Source organism: Chiloscyllium plagiosum, chromosome 26 (assembly GCF_004010195.1).
Source record: "Chiloscyllium plagiosum isolate BGI_BamShark_2017 chromosome 26, ASM401019v2, whole genome shotgun sequence".
Taxonomy (NCBI): Eukaryota; Metazoa; Chordata; class Chondrichthyes; order Orectolobiformes; family Hemiscylliidae; genus Chiloscyllium; species Chiloscyllium plagiosum.
This window is the reverse complement of record NC_057735.1, coordinates 18,828,050-18,840,814: the sequence shown is the minus strand read 5'-3', so window position 1 is coordinate 18,840,814 and position 12,765 is coordinate 18,828,050. Positions and strand designations below refer to the sequence as shown.

General features: G+C 39.7%; 1 protein-coding gene across 8 annotated transcripts in view; it reads right to left on the bottom strand.

Moving 5' to 3' along the window:
• Nucleotides 1–12,765, bottom strand: part of LOC122563172 (membrane cofactor protein-like) — a 65,282-nt gene that overhangs the window by 1,264 nt on the left and 51,253 nt on the right. For 3 of the 8 annotated variants that reach the window (XM_043716680.1, XM_043716674.1, XM_043716681.1), the window contains 3 exons: nt 11,903–11,923; nt 6,463–6,550; nt 5,801–5,930 (listed from right to left, as the gene is read on the bottom strand). In XM_043716680.1, coding sequence (XP_043572615.1) covers nt 5,834–5,930; nt 6,463–6,550; nt 11,903–11,923 — 206 coding nt within the window. In that variant the 3' untranslated portion in view covers nt 5,801–5,833. The remainder of the gene's footprint in view (nt 1–5,800; nt 5,931–6,462; nt 6,551–11,902; nt 11,924–12,765) is intronic. The other 5 variants (XM_043716675.1, XM_043716677.1, XM_043716678.1 and 2 more) reach the window with 5 other exon arrangements.

The window sequence follows — 12,765 nt, the reverse complement described above, 5'->3', positions numbered from 1 at the left end:
AGGAAGTAGTTTAGAGAGGCATTTTAAAAAGAGGAAAGAAATGTAAAGAGATAAAGAGATTGAAGGAAGGAATTGTAGCGTTTAGGCAGGTATAGCCACAAATGGTGTAGCAAATAAAATCACAGATGCTCAAGGGGTCAGCATTACAAACATATTTATCTCTGAGGGTGTGGGCTGTAGGATGTTAGCTGGGTGTGAGACCATGAACTTGAAACAAGGTGAGAGGGGAATGAGCTGCCAAAGGAACTGTTGGAGGTGGGACAATTACATCATTTAAAAGGTACCTGGATGGGTATATGAGTAGGAAAGACTTTTATATGGACCAAATACTGGCAAATGAGACTAGATCAGTTCGGATATCTGGTCAGCATGGACAAGTTGGACCAAATGGTCTGTTTAAGACCATAAGACATAAGAGCAGAAATTCAGCCCTTTGAGTCTGCTCTGACATTCAATCATGGCTGATAGGTTTCTCCTGCTTTCTCCCTGTGACCCTTGATACTCAAGAACCAATCTCTCTCAGTCTTAAATATATCCAATCACCTGGCCTCCACAGCATTATGTGGCAATGAATTCCATAAATTTACTACTCTCTGGCTGAAGAAGTTTCTCCTTATCTCTGTTCTAAAAGGTCTTCCCTTTACTCTAAGGCTGTGCCATCGGGTCCTAGTCTTTCTTACCAATGGAAACATCTTCCCAATATCCACTCTGTCCAAGTCATTCAGCATTTTGTATGTTTCAATTAGATCCCCCCATAACCTTCTCAACTCCAAGTAAAGACCAGAGTCCTTGAAAATTCGTCATACGTTAAGCTTTTCATTCCTGAGACCATTCTTGTGAACCTCTCCTGAAGACGCTCCAAGGCCAGTACATCCTTCCTGAGATATGGGACCCAAAACTGCGTACAGTACTTCAAATGTGGTCTGACCAGTGTTAAAGAGCTTTGGAAGTACATCCCTGCTTTTATGTTCAAGTCCTCTCAAAATAAATGCCATCAGTGCATTTGCCTTGCTAACTACTGACTCAACCTGCACATTTACCTTGAGAATCCTGGACTAAAACTCCCAAGTCTCTTTGCACTTTAGACTTCTGAATTTTCACCCCATTTAGAAAATAGTCCATGCCTCTACTTTCCTACCAAAGTGCATGACCTGACACTTTCTCAAGTTGTACTCCACCTGCTACTTTTTGCCCATTCTCCTTTCCTGTCCAAATCCTTCTGTACCCTCCCTGCTGCCTCAATCCTACTTATCCCTCTATCTATCTTTATATCATTTGCACACTTAGCCAGAATGTCCTCAATTCTTTCATCTAGAGTTTGCAGACGGAACTTGAAGCCAATTAGTTGTGTTTTTAAAGTTTTAATTGTAGGAAATGTCTGCTTATGCAGCACTAGATCTTGGACAAACATCTGACAATATGTGGATTAGTCATGAGAGGTGGTGATGAGATTGAGCCTAGATGTCATCATCATACCTGGAAATTCGGTGTTTTCAAATGATGTCACTGAAGAGCAGCATGTCGATAAAGTGAAGGACAGAGCTAAGGGTAGATACTTCAGAAACAACATGAGGTAATGGTGCAAGAGTTTGAACAGAAACCATGGCAATTGATAGTCTGCCTGTGCTCAGATTGACAAGAATGAGACCAGGCATTGTTTCTGTACACCTTTTGAAAATTATGAAAACTGCAGTTCACTTGTTAGACAAACAGCAGGAAAATAACATTGATTACATGGCGGAAACAGATTCAACAAAGGAAAAGAGACTTATACACTTAATGGTGATGTCCGAGGGAGTCTTGCTGAACAAAGAGACCTTGGAGTGAAGGTTCATAGCTCCTTGAAAGTAGCGTCGCAGGTAGATAAGATAGTGAAGGCATTTGGCATACTTTCCTTTATCAGTCAGAGTATTGAGTAGAGGAGTCGGGAGGTCATGTTGCAGCTGTACAGGACATTAATTAGGCCAGCTTTGGAATACTGGGTGCAATTCTGGTCTCCTTGTATTGGAAGTATGTTGTGAAACATGAAAGGGTTCAGAAAAGATTTACAAGGAAGTTGCCAGGCTTGGAGGATTTGAGCTATGGGGAGAGGTTGAATAAGCTGCGACTGTTTCCCTGGAGCTTCGGAGGCCAAGGGAAGACCTCATAGAAGTTTATAAAATCATGAGGGGCATGGATAGGATAAATAGACAAGGTCTTTTCCCAGGTGCTGGGGAGTCCAAAACTAGAGGGCATGGGTTTAGGGTGAGAGGGGAAAGATATAAAAGAGAACTAAAGGGGCAACTTTTTCACGCAGAGAGTAGTACATGCACGGAATGAGCTGCCAGAGAAAGTAGTGGAGGCTTGTACAATTGCAACGTTCAAAAGGCATCTACATGGGTATATGAATAGGAAGGGTTTGGAGGAATATGGGCCGGGTGCTGGCGAATGGGACTAAATTAGGTTGAGCTGCCTGATCCACATGGACTAGATTAGGTTCAGATATCTGGCCGACATAGATGTGTTGGAAGAATTACTCAAAAAGAAATATGTTAAATGATTTGTTTTTGTGTCACAACTATTATTTTATGTTCATAGCCTGGATGCTGCATCAACAAAGTTGCTCTGGTGAATCAACATAAAGATTTTTTATTTTAATTGAATAAATTCCTATTTTTGATTATGAAAGATTTAATTCTTTAAAAATTCATCTTTGGTGATACATCTACTGGGCTCAGTCCTTTATCTTGCCATGACGTGGAAGGTTGAATCCCTCTAGTAATTAAACCAAACACCTAGAAAACCTCACCTCACCTGTTAAAATGTAAGTAATAGAGTATTCCCAAATTCCACGATTTTAAAAAAAGTCAATTGATTTTTCTCACTCTAAGTGAACAAACAAAACTATTCACAAATCCAAGTTCCCCTTTCTCTTAACTACTTACTATATAACTGTAAAAATTTGCACTTCCAATAAGACACTTACTTAAAATTACATTAACTTAATCTCAAAACCACACAGTCTCTGTCTTCTTCCATGTCTTCACTCTTCTAGCTACTGATCTCCCTGGGTCATCTTCTTTCTTTTTACTGCGAGTATGTTTCACATGAAAAGGTGCCTTTAATAGAGAGTGCTTTCTAATTTCTTTGAGAGCAAGACGTTAGATTCGCAGTTAGCTCCTCACCAGTTTCTCTCTCTCTGCACCAATTGCTTTTCCCATAATTTTCAAAATACCGAGTTTATATTCATCGCCCCTCCCCCCACTCCATGACACATGAGATTCTGACAATTTGATTGGTTTTCAAGTGTCAAAACTATAAAATTCAAATTCCATTGGCTTCTGATATCCTGGGTATAATTTATATTGGTTAAATTTGAATTGTTGTGAAAACAACAACCAAAACTCAGGTATCCATTTAACAGCCAAATGTTTAATATTTTCAATTTTCCAGTACACTCTGTGACTGCCATCCAGTCATATACCCAGGTGCTTGTAATCTCTCAGTTCAGAACAGCATTCACTCTCTCTTAAAGGTACAGTACATACCTTCAACTTGATAATCTTAGTGAGAGGTAAACAGATAGTTTATAGATTCAGTAAGTTGGCAAATGGAGTATAGTATGGGAAAATACGAAGTTATTCATTGGAAGTGAGAACAAAAGCATAGAAAATTATTTAAATGGATAAAAGCTGCAGAAATTAACAATATAAAGGGGTTTGCAAGTATTTGTACATGACACATGAGTGTGAAAAACCATGACAGCTATTGGTGGGAAGGGGGAGGAAGTGATATAGTTGAAATGACGAGAGAAAGCTAGCGCATCGATGGAGCAGGTAAACCGAAAGGCTAATACAACGATGACCCTTAAATCAAGGGGTCGAGAGTACATGAGTAGGGAAGTCTTTGCAACTGAACAGAGAGATGGTGCGAGCACATGTGAGTACCACAAGCAGTTTTGTTCACCTTATTTAAGGAATGATATCATTTTATTGGCGGCAGTTTAGTGAAAGTTCACTAGGATTATCTTGAGTATAAAGGGTTTGACTTATTAGCAAAGGCTAAATAGATTACGACTATACTCAGTTCAGAAAAATAAGAGGTGATCTCATTGAAACATGTTGGATTCTTAAGGGGTCTTACAGGATAAATGCACAAGAAGATATTTCCGCTCATGGGAGAGTCTAGGACTAGAGGACATAGTCTCAGGATAAAAGAGTGCCAATTTACAACTGAGATGAGGAGTAATTTCTTCTGTCAGATGTTTGAGTGTCTTTAGTACTCTTCACCACAGACAGCTGTGGGAACACAGTGCTTTTGCAAATTTAAGGCTTAAATGGATCGATTCTTTATCAGGAAGAGTGTCTTTAGAACTCTTCACCACAGACAGCTGTGGGAACACAGTGCTTTTGTATATTTAAGGCTAAGATGGCAGATGCTGGAGATCAGAGTCAAGGGTGTGGTGCTGGAAAAGCAAAGCCGGTCAGGCAGCATCCGAGGAGCAGGAAAATCGATGTTTCAGGCATAAGCCCTTCAGCGGTAATGATTCTTTATCAGTAAGGTTACAGGGAAAAGGCAAGAAAGCGGACATGGGAATGTTGGATCAGCCATGATCCTATTGAATGGCAGTGCAGGTCTGAGGGACCAAATGGCCTACCCTGTTCCTATTTCCTATGGCCTTACTTTGGTTTTACATAAAGAAAAAAATGTAAATAAGGGCAAATTGTCATGCTAATAATAGGTTGCATGTTTAGCAGCTATGCAAAAATCTTTGTGAATCCATCGAGGAAAACATCTGGAAAACAGTAGTTTGGAAAAGGATAACTTTGAATCTTTGTAAAAGTGCACAAGACCGAATGGCACAGCAGGATCAAAGGGCCGCATGGTGTACACCTGCACCTATTTTCTATATTTCTATAGTTGCTCTTAATTTTTAAATTCCAGTCTTGGCCCTGCTTTTCCCTCCCTCAAATGGAATCTTGAATTCAATTATTATGATCACCACTAACTTAAACTAACTTGATGCTAACAGTATTAATTAACCTTGACTTGTTAAACAGTTTCAGGTCGAGTACAGTTTGCCCTGTCATGGTTCCAGTACATGCTCTTTTAAGAAACAATCTTAGATATGGTTTATTAATTCATCTCAGCTATCTTTACCTGCCTGATTTTTCACTGAACATCTTTCTTGGTCCTGTTTATATTGTTGATACCTACATATAAAATGACTGGATGCCCCGCTTCCCACTGTAAACATCTTTCCTGCAGATATCTCAAACATTGGCACTGAAAAGACAACAGAACCTTCTGGATTTTCACAATTTGCTGCAAAAAGCAATGCCAACCAACCTGACAATACTGTTCTCTACTGCCACATCACTACATCTCCTTCTGCGCCATTACTTGAAAGACTTTCTGCTCCATGGTGCCACGATTAGTTGGCTCAATCACTAGACTAGGAAGAATGCACTTAGATCCTGAAGGGTTACTGGACTCGAAACATTTGCTCTTTCTTTCCAGAGATGCTGCCAAACCTAAATTTCTCCAGCAATTTCAATTTTTATTTCAGAAGTTAGATTTTTGTAGTGTGTTCCCTAATCTTGATGAGACAAGGTGTTTCACAATCAATTAAGTACTTTTATGAAGCATGTTCATCATATTTATTGAAGGAATCACTGGCAGTTGGCACATTGAACTATTCCAGAAACAGTAAAGAGATATTTATCTGGACGTCTCTTTTAGTAAAGTTAGTTGAGGGATTAAAGATTGGCCAATTAACAGTATACTAGAATAATACTGAAAGCACTTAAAGCAGGTTTACCTTCTATAATCATAAGTTTGACTTCATTAAAGATCATGCTGGGTGATCATGGTACTCATTAACATTGGCTTCCACTTGGTTTTCACTGGGTTGAGGATTGATGTGAACCTTCTTACACATGGTACGCTGTCTGCAAAGACAAACGATGTTAAACATAAATGAAAATTGAATATGTCATAATGTTGATAAATTTGTAAAATATAAGTATCATACACACAGCATAATAAATAACTCAACTTTGAAATATCACAGTGACAACACATTCAAAGTGATTTCAAGCTTCATGACAGTACTTGGAAAATGCAGGCGAAGGAAACCAACCAAAAATGAAAACTAAAGATAGACAAATCATTGCAAATCAATCATTTACATTTTCATAGGGGTTAAAAATTAAAATAGTTGGTTTGAGCTTGTTGGGAAGAAATCCTGGGGTCAGATGTTAACATACAAATTAAATTTAATGAATGACCTCTATGAGAAAAGTAGGTTTTTTTAGCAGGTTTCTCAAAAGGCAATCTTGTGGCAGTGAATCAAAAGCCAGGAAAAAAAAGGAGCAAATCAATGGGAAATAGACTATGAAAAGATGTAAAAAAGAACAAAGCAGGGTGTGTTTATAGATTTCCAGAAGATGCACAGTAGTCGTGACAATAAAAGTATCTTACCGTTTCTTATTATAAAAGGATAATCCAGCAGCACCACCAATTCCGACACAAATACCAATAATACAACTGACAACAATACCTGTCGTACCTTGAAGAGTACATAAAGTGTGTCAATGATTAAGCTTGCATTGTAGGTACTAAACTAGCTAATAGTGTCATTTTCTTTCTCAACTTCTGATATCTTCCTTAACTTCATTTACAAATAGTGATTGACGACAAATACAGATGCAACCATCTCAAAGTTACTGAACACAGGTCATTCTACTATCATGCATATTTCATCAGTGCAAATTGGCTACAATGTGATTGATAAATTGTGGACATTGCTTGGATAACACAAACTTTCTACTGAACAGGTAGTGCGATTTTCTATTAGCGAGTTTCTGCAGTGAGATTTTCTATAGCGCGAGGTTGATGAGGAACACAACTGTCACATTACAGCAGAAGGACCTGTAGTGACATTAAGGGTGACTGCATTATATGATGCCAAGAGCATGATATAATACTCAAAGAATGCTTTCAAAAATATGGAACTGAATCTTGGCAAAGTTTTAGCTTTGGGGAGCTTCATGGAGTTTACCCTTGAGAGGCCTGGCAAACTTTCTTACTCAATTCTCCACTGCTCACTTAAAGATGCATCCATCCTTTGATAACATCCTCACACAGATGAACGCAATTGGAAGAAATGTTTACCACTGTTAGGAATTTCAGGCATTCATTCCAGAGGCGCCATATTTAAACCTTAGCTGTGCACATTATGCTTCAAGGCAAGAATTGTTGTTCAGTTGGCTGCTGTACATTTGGAAAAGTCATGGTTGAGAGGGGCAATTTAGGATCTCACTGACAACACGGGACTGGAGGTCCTAGTGGATAGACTGGGGAGAGATGGACCATTCTCTTTTCTCATGACTGCCAGAAGACAACACACCACCATATCATACCAGCCTGGTCCAAAGCTGACACCTGGACTGCTGTGGTATCAGCATTTCAGAAGGTTCAGCAATGATGTTGAGAGAAGGTGAATGATGTAGTATGCTTCACAAGTTTGAGTGTCACCACCTTCTCTCTACTGACTCAGAGCATTCCCTCGAAGCTGCACAAACACTCAGCAGCTCCAAGGTTTCAAGCACGTGATCAGCATCAGCATGCTGACTGCAGCATTGAATTCAGGTTGTGGTTGTCCCTGCTGTGTGCATGAACCCAAACAAACAGGAAGAAAATTTGAGGGGAAGCTGCTATTCTGCTCTTATGTCTTCTATAGCAGCCATCTCCCATTAAGGCTCATGACCAACCATTCTCAATATTGCATGCAGCATCCTGCCTCAACAAGTCTCACCCACCACATCCCTCCAAAATATTAATCCTCTTTCCCTCTGCAATTCCTCCTTAGTAACTTGGGCCACCTTATAGCATTCCTGCAATAACATTAAAACTCATGCTATCCATTTTCAAATCACTCAATCCTTCCCTTTGCTACATAGCGGGATCAAAATGGCCCATAATAAGACTGAGAAGGCAAAGACAGATGACTGGCTGAAATTATCTCCTCATAGGGGGTGAAGTGACTAATCAATTACACTTGTGCAGGTAAGTTGAGACCTGAATGCCATGGCAACCTAGTAAGATAATGATGTGCTGTGCTGATCCCCTATTACCACTACTCTGAACATATCCATAAGATGTTCAAGGTTCCACTCCTACTGCACAACTAATTCTCTCTTGTCTTCTGCAGGCATCAGCCATATCCACACAGACTCTGCAGTTCCTATGGTCACCAGTTAATACCACACCTCTGAAGAAGGCTACACAGATTGCTCAAAGGTTGCATCAGTGAAGGTGTCTCCTGCACAACGCACCAGCTGAAGTACTTTCACTTTAATAGGTACTTAACAGTCAGGAGCACATATATTTGGGAATTGTTCACAGCAGGTGACAATGTAAAGGTGACAACATAAAATTTATGTTTATTTCATAGTGATTGCTCGGATAAATTTGGAATGATCAATGACAGTTCTGGGCACCACACTTCAGGAAAGACGTGCGATGAGTGAAAAGAGAGTGCAAGCGAAATTTATAAGAATGGTTTCCGGGATGAATCACTTCGGTTATGAAGGAAGATTAGAGAATTTGGGACTGTTTTCCTTGGAAATAAGGCAGAGTAAAGATTTGAAGGAAATTTTCAAAATCTTCAAGGGTCTGGACAGAGTGGAAAGGAAGAAACTGTTCCCACCTGGAGTAGAATTAAGATCAAGAATGCATAGACTGAAAATACTTTGCAAAAAAAAAATGAGATGAGAAAAAAAAACGTTTCCACACAAAAAGCAGCTGCGGTATGGAAAGCACTCCCTAGAAATGTGTGGAGCCATTGATGAATTCAAGAGGGCATTTAATAATTATTTAGCTTGAAACAATGTGCAAGACTAAGGGGAAAGATAAGAGACTGACACCAAGTCAGGCGGAAGTGAAGATTGCAGATGATACCAAGTCAGTGCAGACACAATGGTTCGAATGGCCGCCTTCTTCTTTGTAACAATTCTATCCTGGTCAATGCCTGAGAAGCACATGTAGAATTTTGTCATTGTGGGTGCCTTTAATCTCAAATCTACAAGTGACTGATTAACACAATTGTTCTTTAAGGGCCTCAGATGAACCACAATTGGGGGCCGTTCCTGCAGACAAATTGAAACGAACTTACTCCACTCACGCTGGGATTGCTAATGAACAATTGGAATTGGAAGGGGGAAAGCTTTCTAGATCACACTTGACAGAGTGAGTTCCAAATGCACCATGTTTATCTAGGTGATCCTTTCCTCTACCACAATTTCATATTCCTCCCTGCTTTACAGTTCTTGTCAATTCTTTCAGTTTTAGGCCTCATGTTCTCACACAACCTATTTATTTAACTGATCATCTGCCCAATTTATCCCAAGAGCCAGCTGAGCTGCACAGCAATAACCAACAGCATGATGTACTGTCCTCCCAAGGTACTGGGGACCATTGTTGAGTCTCTCCTCTCCTGAAATACCCTGAACCCTGTCATGCTGTATCAATCCCCATTGATTGTATTTAAAGTCGCTCCCCTTCACAATGATTATCCTCTCTGTATTCTAGTATGGTGGCTCCAAATTTATCCCAAGAGCCAGCTGAACTGCACAGCAATAACCAACAGCATGATGTACTGTCCTCCCAAGGTACTGCTGGTTGAGTCTCTCCTCTCTTGAAATACCCTGAACCCTGTCATGCTGTATCAAATTCCACTGCTTGTATTTAAAGTCGCTCCCCTTCACAGTGATTATCCTCTATGTATTTAGTATGGTGGCTCCAATCCTCATGCTTGACTTTGCCATTTCCCAACATACTACTGCTTCTTGACAAGCACCTTTGACGTTTAGCATTTAAATCCCAGGACTGACCACAGTCCTGACTGCACTAAGTGTTCATCTGACAGAGGCCAAATCCTGGAGTGAAATCAGACAATGCCTTTGACTGAGTGTGGCAGCACCCTCTGGCTAATAACAGTCCCCCTTTGCTGGATTAATAAGTTACTCCTTTCAGACATGACCACCTGGTTGAAGCGTGTGCAGTTTGTTTGCCATTCAAGTTGTTAGCACACGCTGTCACGCTGTAGGTGTGATACTGGAATAGCATTCTTCCGTACATCAACATATCTTGACGGATCAAAGCTGGAAAATATGACAAGTTGCCATGCTTGCTGTCTTCATGGAAAAAAAACAAGGTAACACGGAACTTCTGTCAGCCAGTGTATCCTGAATGAAGGAGCGTTGCACCACATGGCCGAGATAGTCTGAACATCCAAGCAGATGCAACGTGAGTGACAGTATAAATGTATGTGCACAGCGCAGAGCTATATTGTATTCCAATGCATGAGATGGGCAAATACAAAACAAACCTTGCAACATTGCTAAACTAAAAAGACACTCAAATAAGGGATAGAAATGGGAGCCTTATCTTACTAACTAGAAGTCTCTCATCCATGGAAGACTCAAGGAGGCAATTTTAACAAAGCTGCTGGGACGTTATAATTTTAAGAATTTGTAAACTGAATCCAACCTGTATCTGCTTATTTTCAGTCTTAACAATGGGAAACTGAGAAACAGGAAACCAAGTCAATTCCGAGAAGACAGTTGTCTCATTTGAATAAGACTGTGTGCCACAAATGTTTTCTTTCTTTTAATGTAACTGATTTGGCTGATCAGTTGCCCCAAGTCTCAGGAAAACTACCAGCTAAAGGAAGCAAAGACTGTTGCATGGAAGGCAACAAATGCTTTTCCAGTGGTTTTTGCTGACCAGGAGCAGAAGTAGTAATGCCCCCAGCACCCTCACAAACAGGTTGGCTTTTATCCCTATGATCAGACTACCACCCATAATAAGTGACATTAACCAGTCATTGCTCAATGACCTTGATCAGATGGGCCAATGGGATGAGGAGTGGCAGATGGAATTTAATTTAGGTAAATGTGAGGTGCTGCATTTTGGAAAGGCAATCAGAGCAGGATTTATACATTTAATATTAAGGTCTTTGGGAATGTTGCTGAACAGAGGCCTTGGAGTACGGGTTCATAGTTCCTTGAAAGTGGAGTCGCAGGTGAATAGAATAATGAAGAAGGCATTTGGTACGCTTTCCTTTATTGGACAGAGCACTGAGTACAGGAGCTGGGAGGTATGTTGCGGTTGTACAGGAGATTGGTTAGGCCACTTTTAGAATATTATGTGCAATTCTGGTCTCCCTCCTATCAAAAGGATGTTATGAAACTCAAAAGGGTTCAGAAAAGATTTACAAGGCTGTTGCCAGGGTTGGAGGATTTGAGCTATACAGAGAGACTGAATAGGTTGGGGCTGTTTTCCCTGGAGCACAGAAGCTGAGGGCTGACCTTATAGAGGTTTATAAAATCATGAGGGGCATGGATAGGGTAAATAGACAAGGGCTTTTCTCTGGGGTGGCAGAGTCCAGAACTCGAGGGCAAAGGTTGAGGGTGAGAGGGGAAAAATTTAAAAGGGACCTAAAGGGCAACTAGTTCACACAGAGGGTGGTACTTGTATGGAATGAGCTGCCAGAGGAAGTGGTGGAGACAGGTACAACTACAACATTTAAAAGGCATCTGGATGGGTATATGAATAGGAAGGGTTTGGAGGGATATGGGCCAACTGCTGGCAAATGAGACTAGATTTGGGTGGAATATCTGATTGGCATGGACGAACTGGATTGAAAGGTCTGCTTCCATGCTGTACATCTCCATGACTCCATGACCATGAATCTGAAAATATATTTGATGGTGTTAATTTCTTAGAATGCCATTTAAAACTACAATTTAATATTCAATTGTGATCCATGGCTTATAAAACATCTGTGAACGCTCAAAAACCACAACATGTGGCGATAAAGATTTATAAAACACTTGTATTGTACAATTCTTCTTACCAAGTCCTCCTTCATCTTCTACTGTAGGATTAAAGAAAAAGATTAAATCTATCATATGCAAGTAATTGCCTTCTAACATATGCAATGTTTATATGGCAAATCTGTTATCATTAAAATAAGATTTCATCTCCTCTATCAGATAGAATGGATAGTGGAGTTATAGGCAGGTTTCTAGTTTAACTGCACTATTTAAATTGGGTAAGAACAAACTTTTTACACACTGCCACTGGTTGAAGTGTCGGTACACTGTTTACTCTTTATAAGCCCTTATCATTGCTTTGATAATGGTAAAATAGCACTTGTGATTCTATAAATAACAAATATACATGCATTATATATGTTAAACTGAAGTTTTATGTATAACTAGTTAATGACCCAGATATGTTGTTGCTTCTTCAAAACACAAAGGATGATATTCATAATCACATCTGTACTCACTCTGCTACCTTCCAAAGTCATGTCAAGTGTTGCAGATCTAAATATGCCAAGTATTTCATTAAAATAAATACCTAGTAAATTGTTGCATGCTAATTATTTGAGACAGATTTTCCTAGGCTGTGATTATTCTCATGAAGAATAGGCAAAATAATTCAAGGAAATTCCTAACTAGTAATTAGCCACATTAAATATCCAATTAATGATAGATTTATGCAAATAATGCACTGTAATTTGAATCTTACAATAATGTATTTAAAAAAAAAGAAATCAGTTTTAATACCATGAAGAACAAAGGCAGTGGATCCTAGGCAGCTGCCTCTTATATATTTGGCCCAATCTCATCACAGGAGAAAGTGAGAACTGCAGATGCTGGAGATCAGAATTGCACAATATTGTATTGGAAAAGCACAGCCAGACTGGCAGCA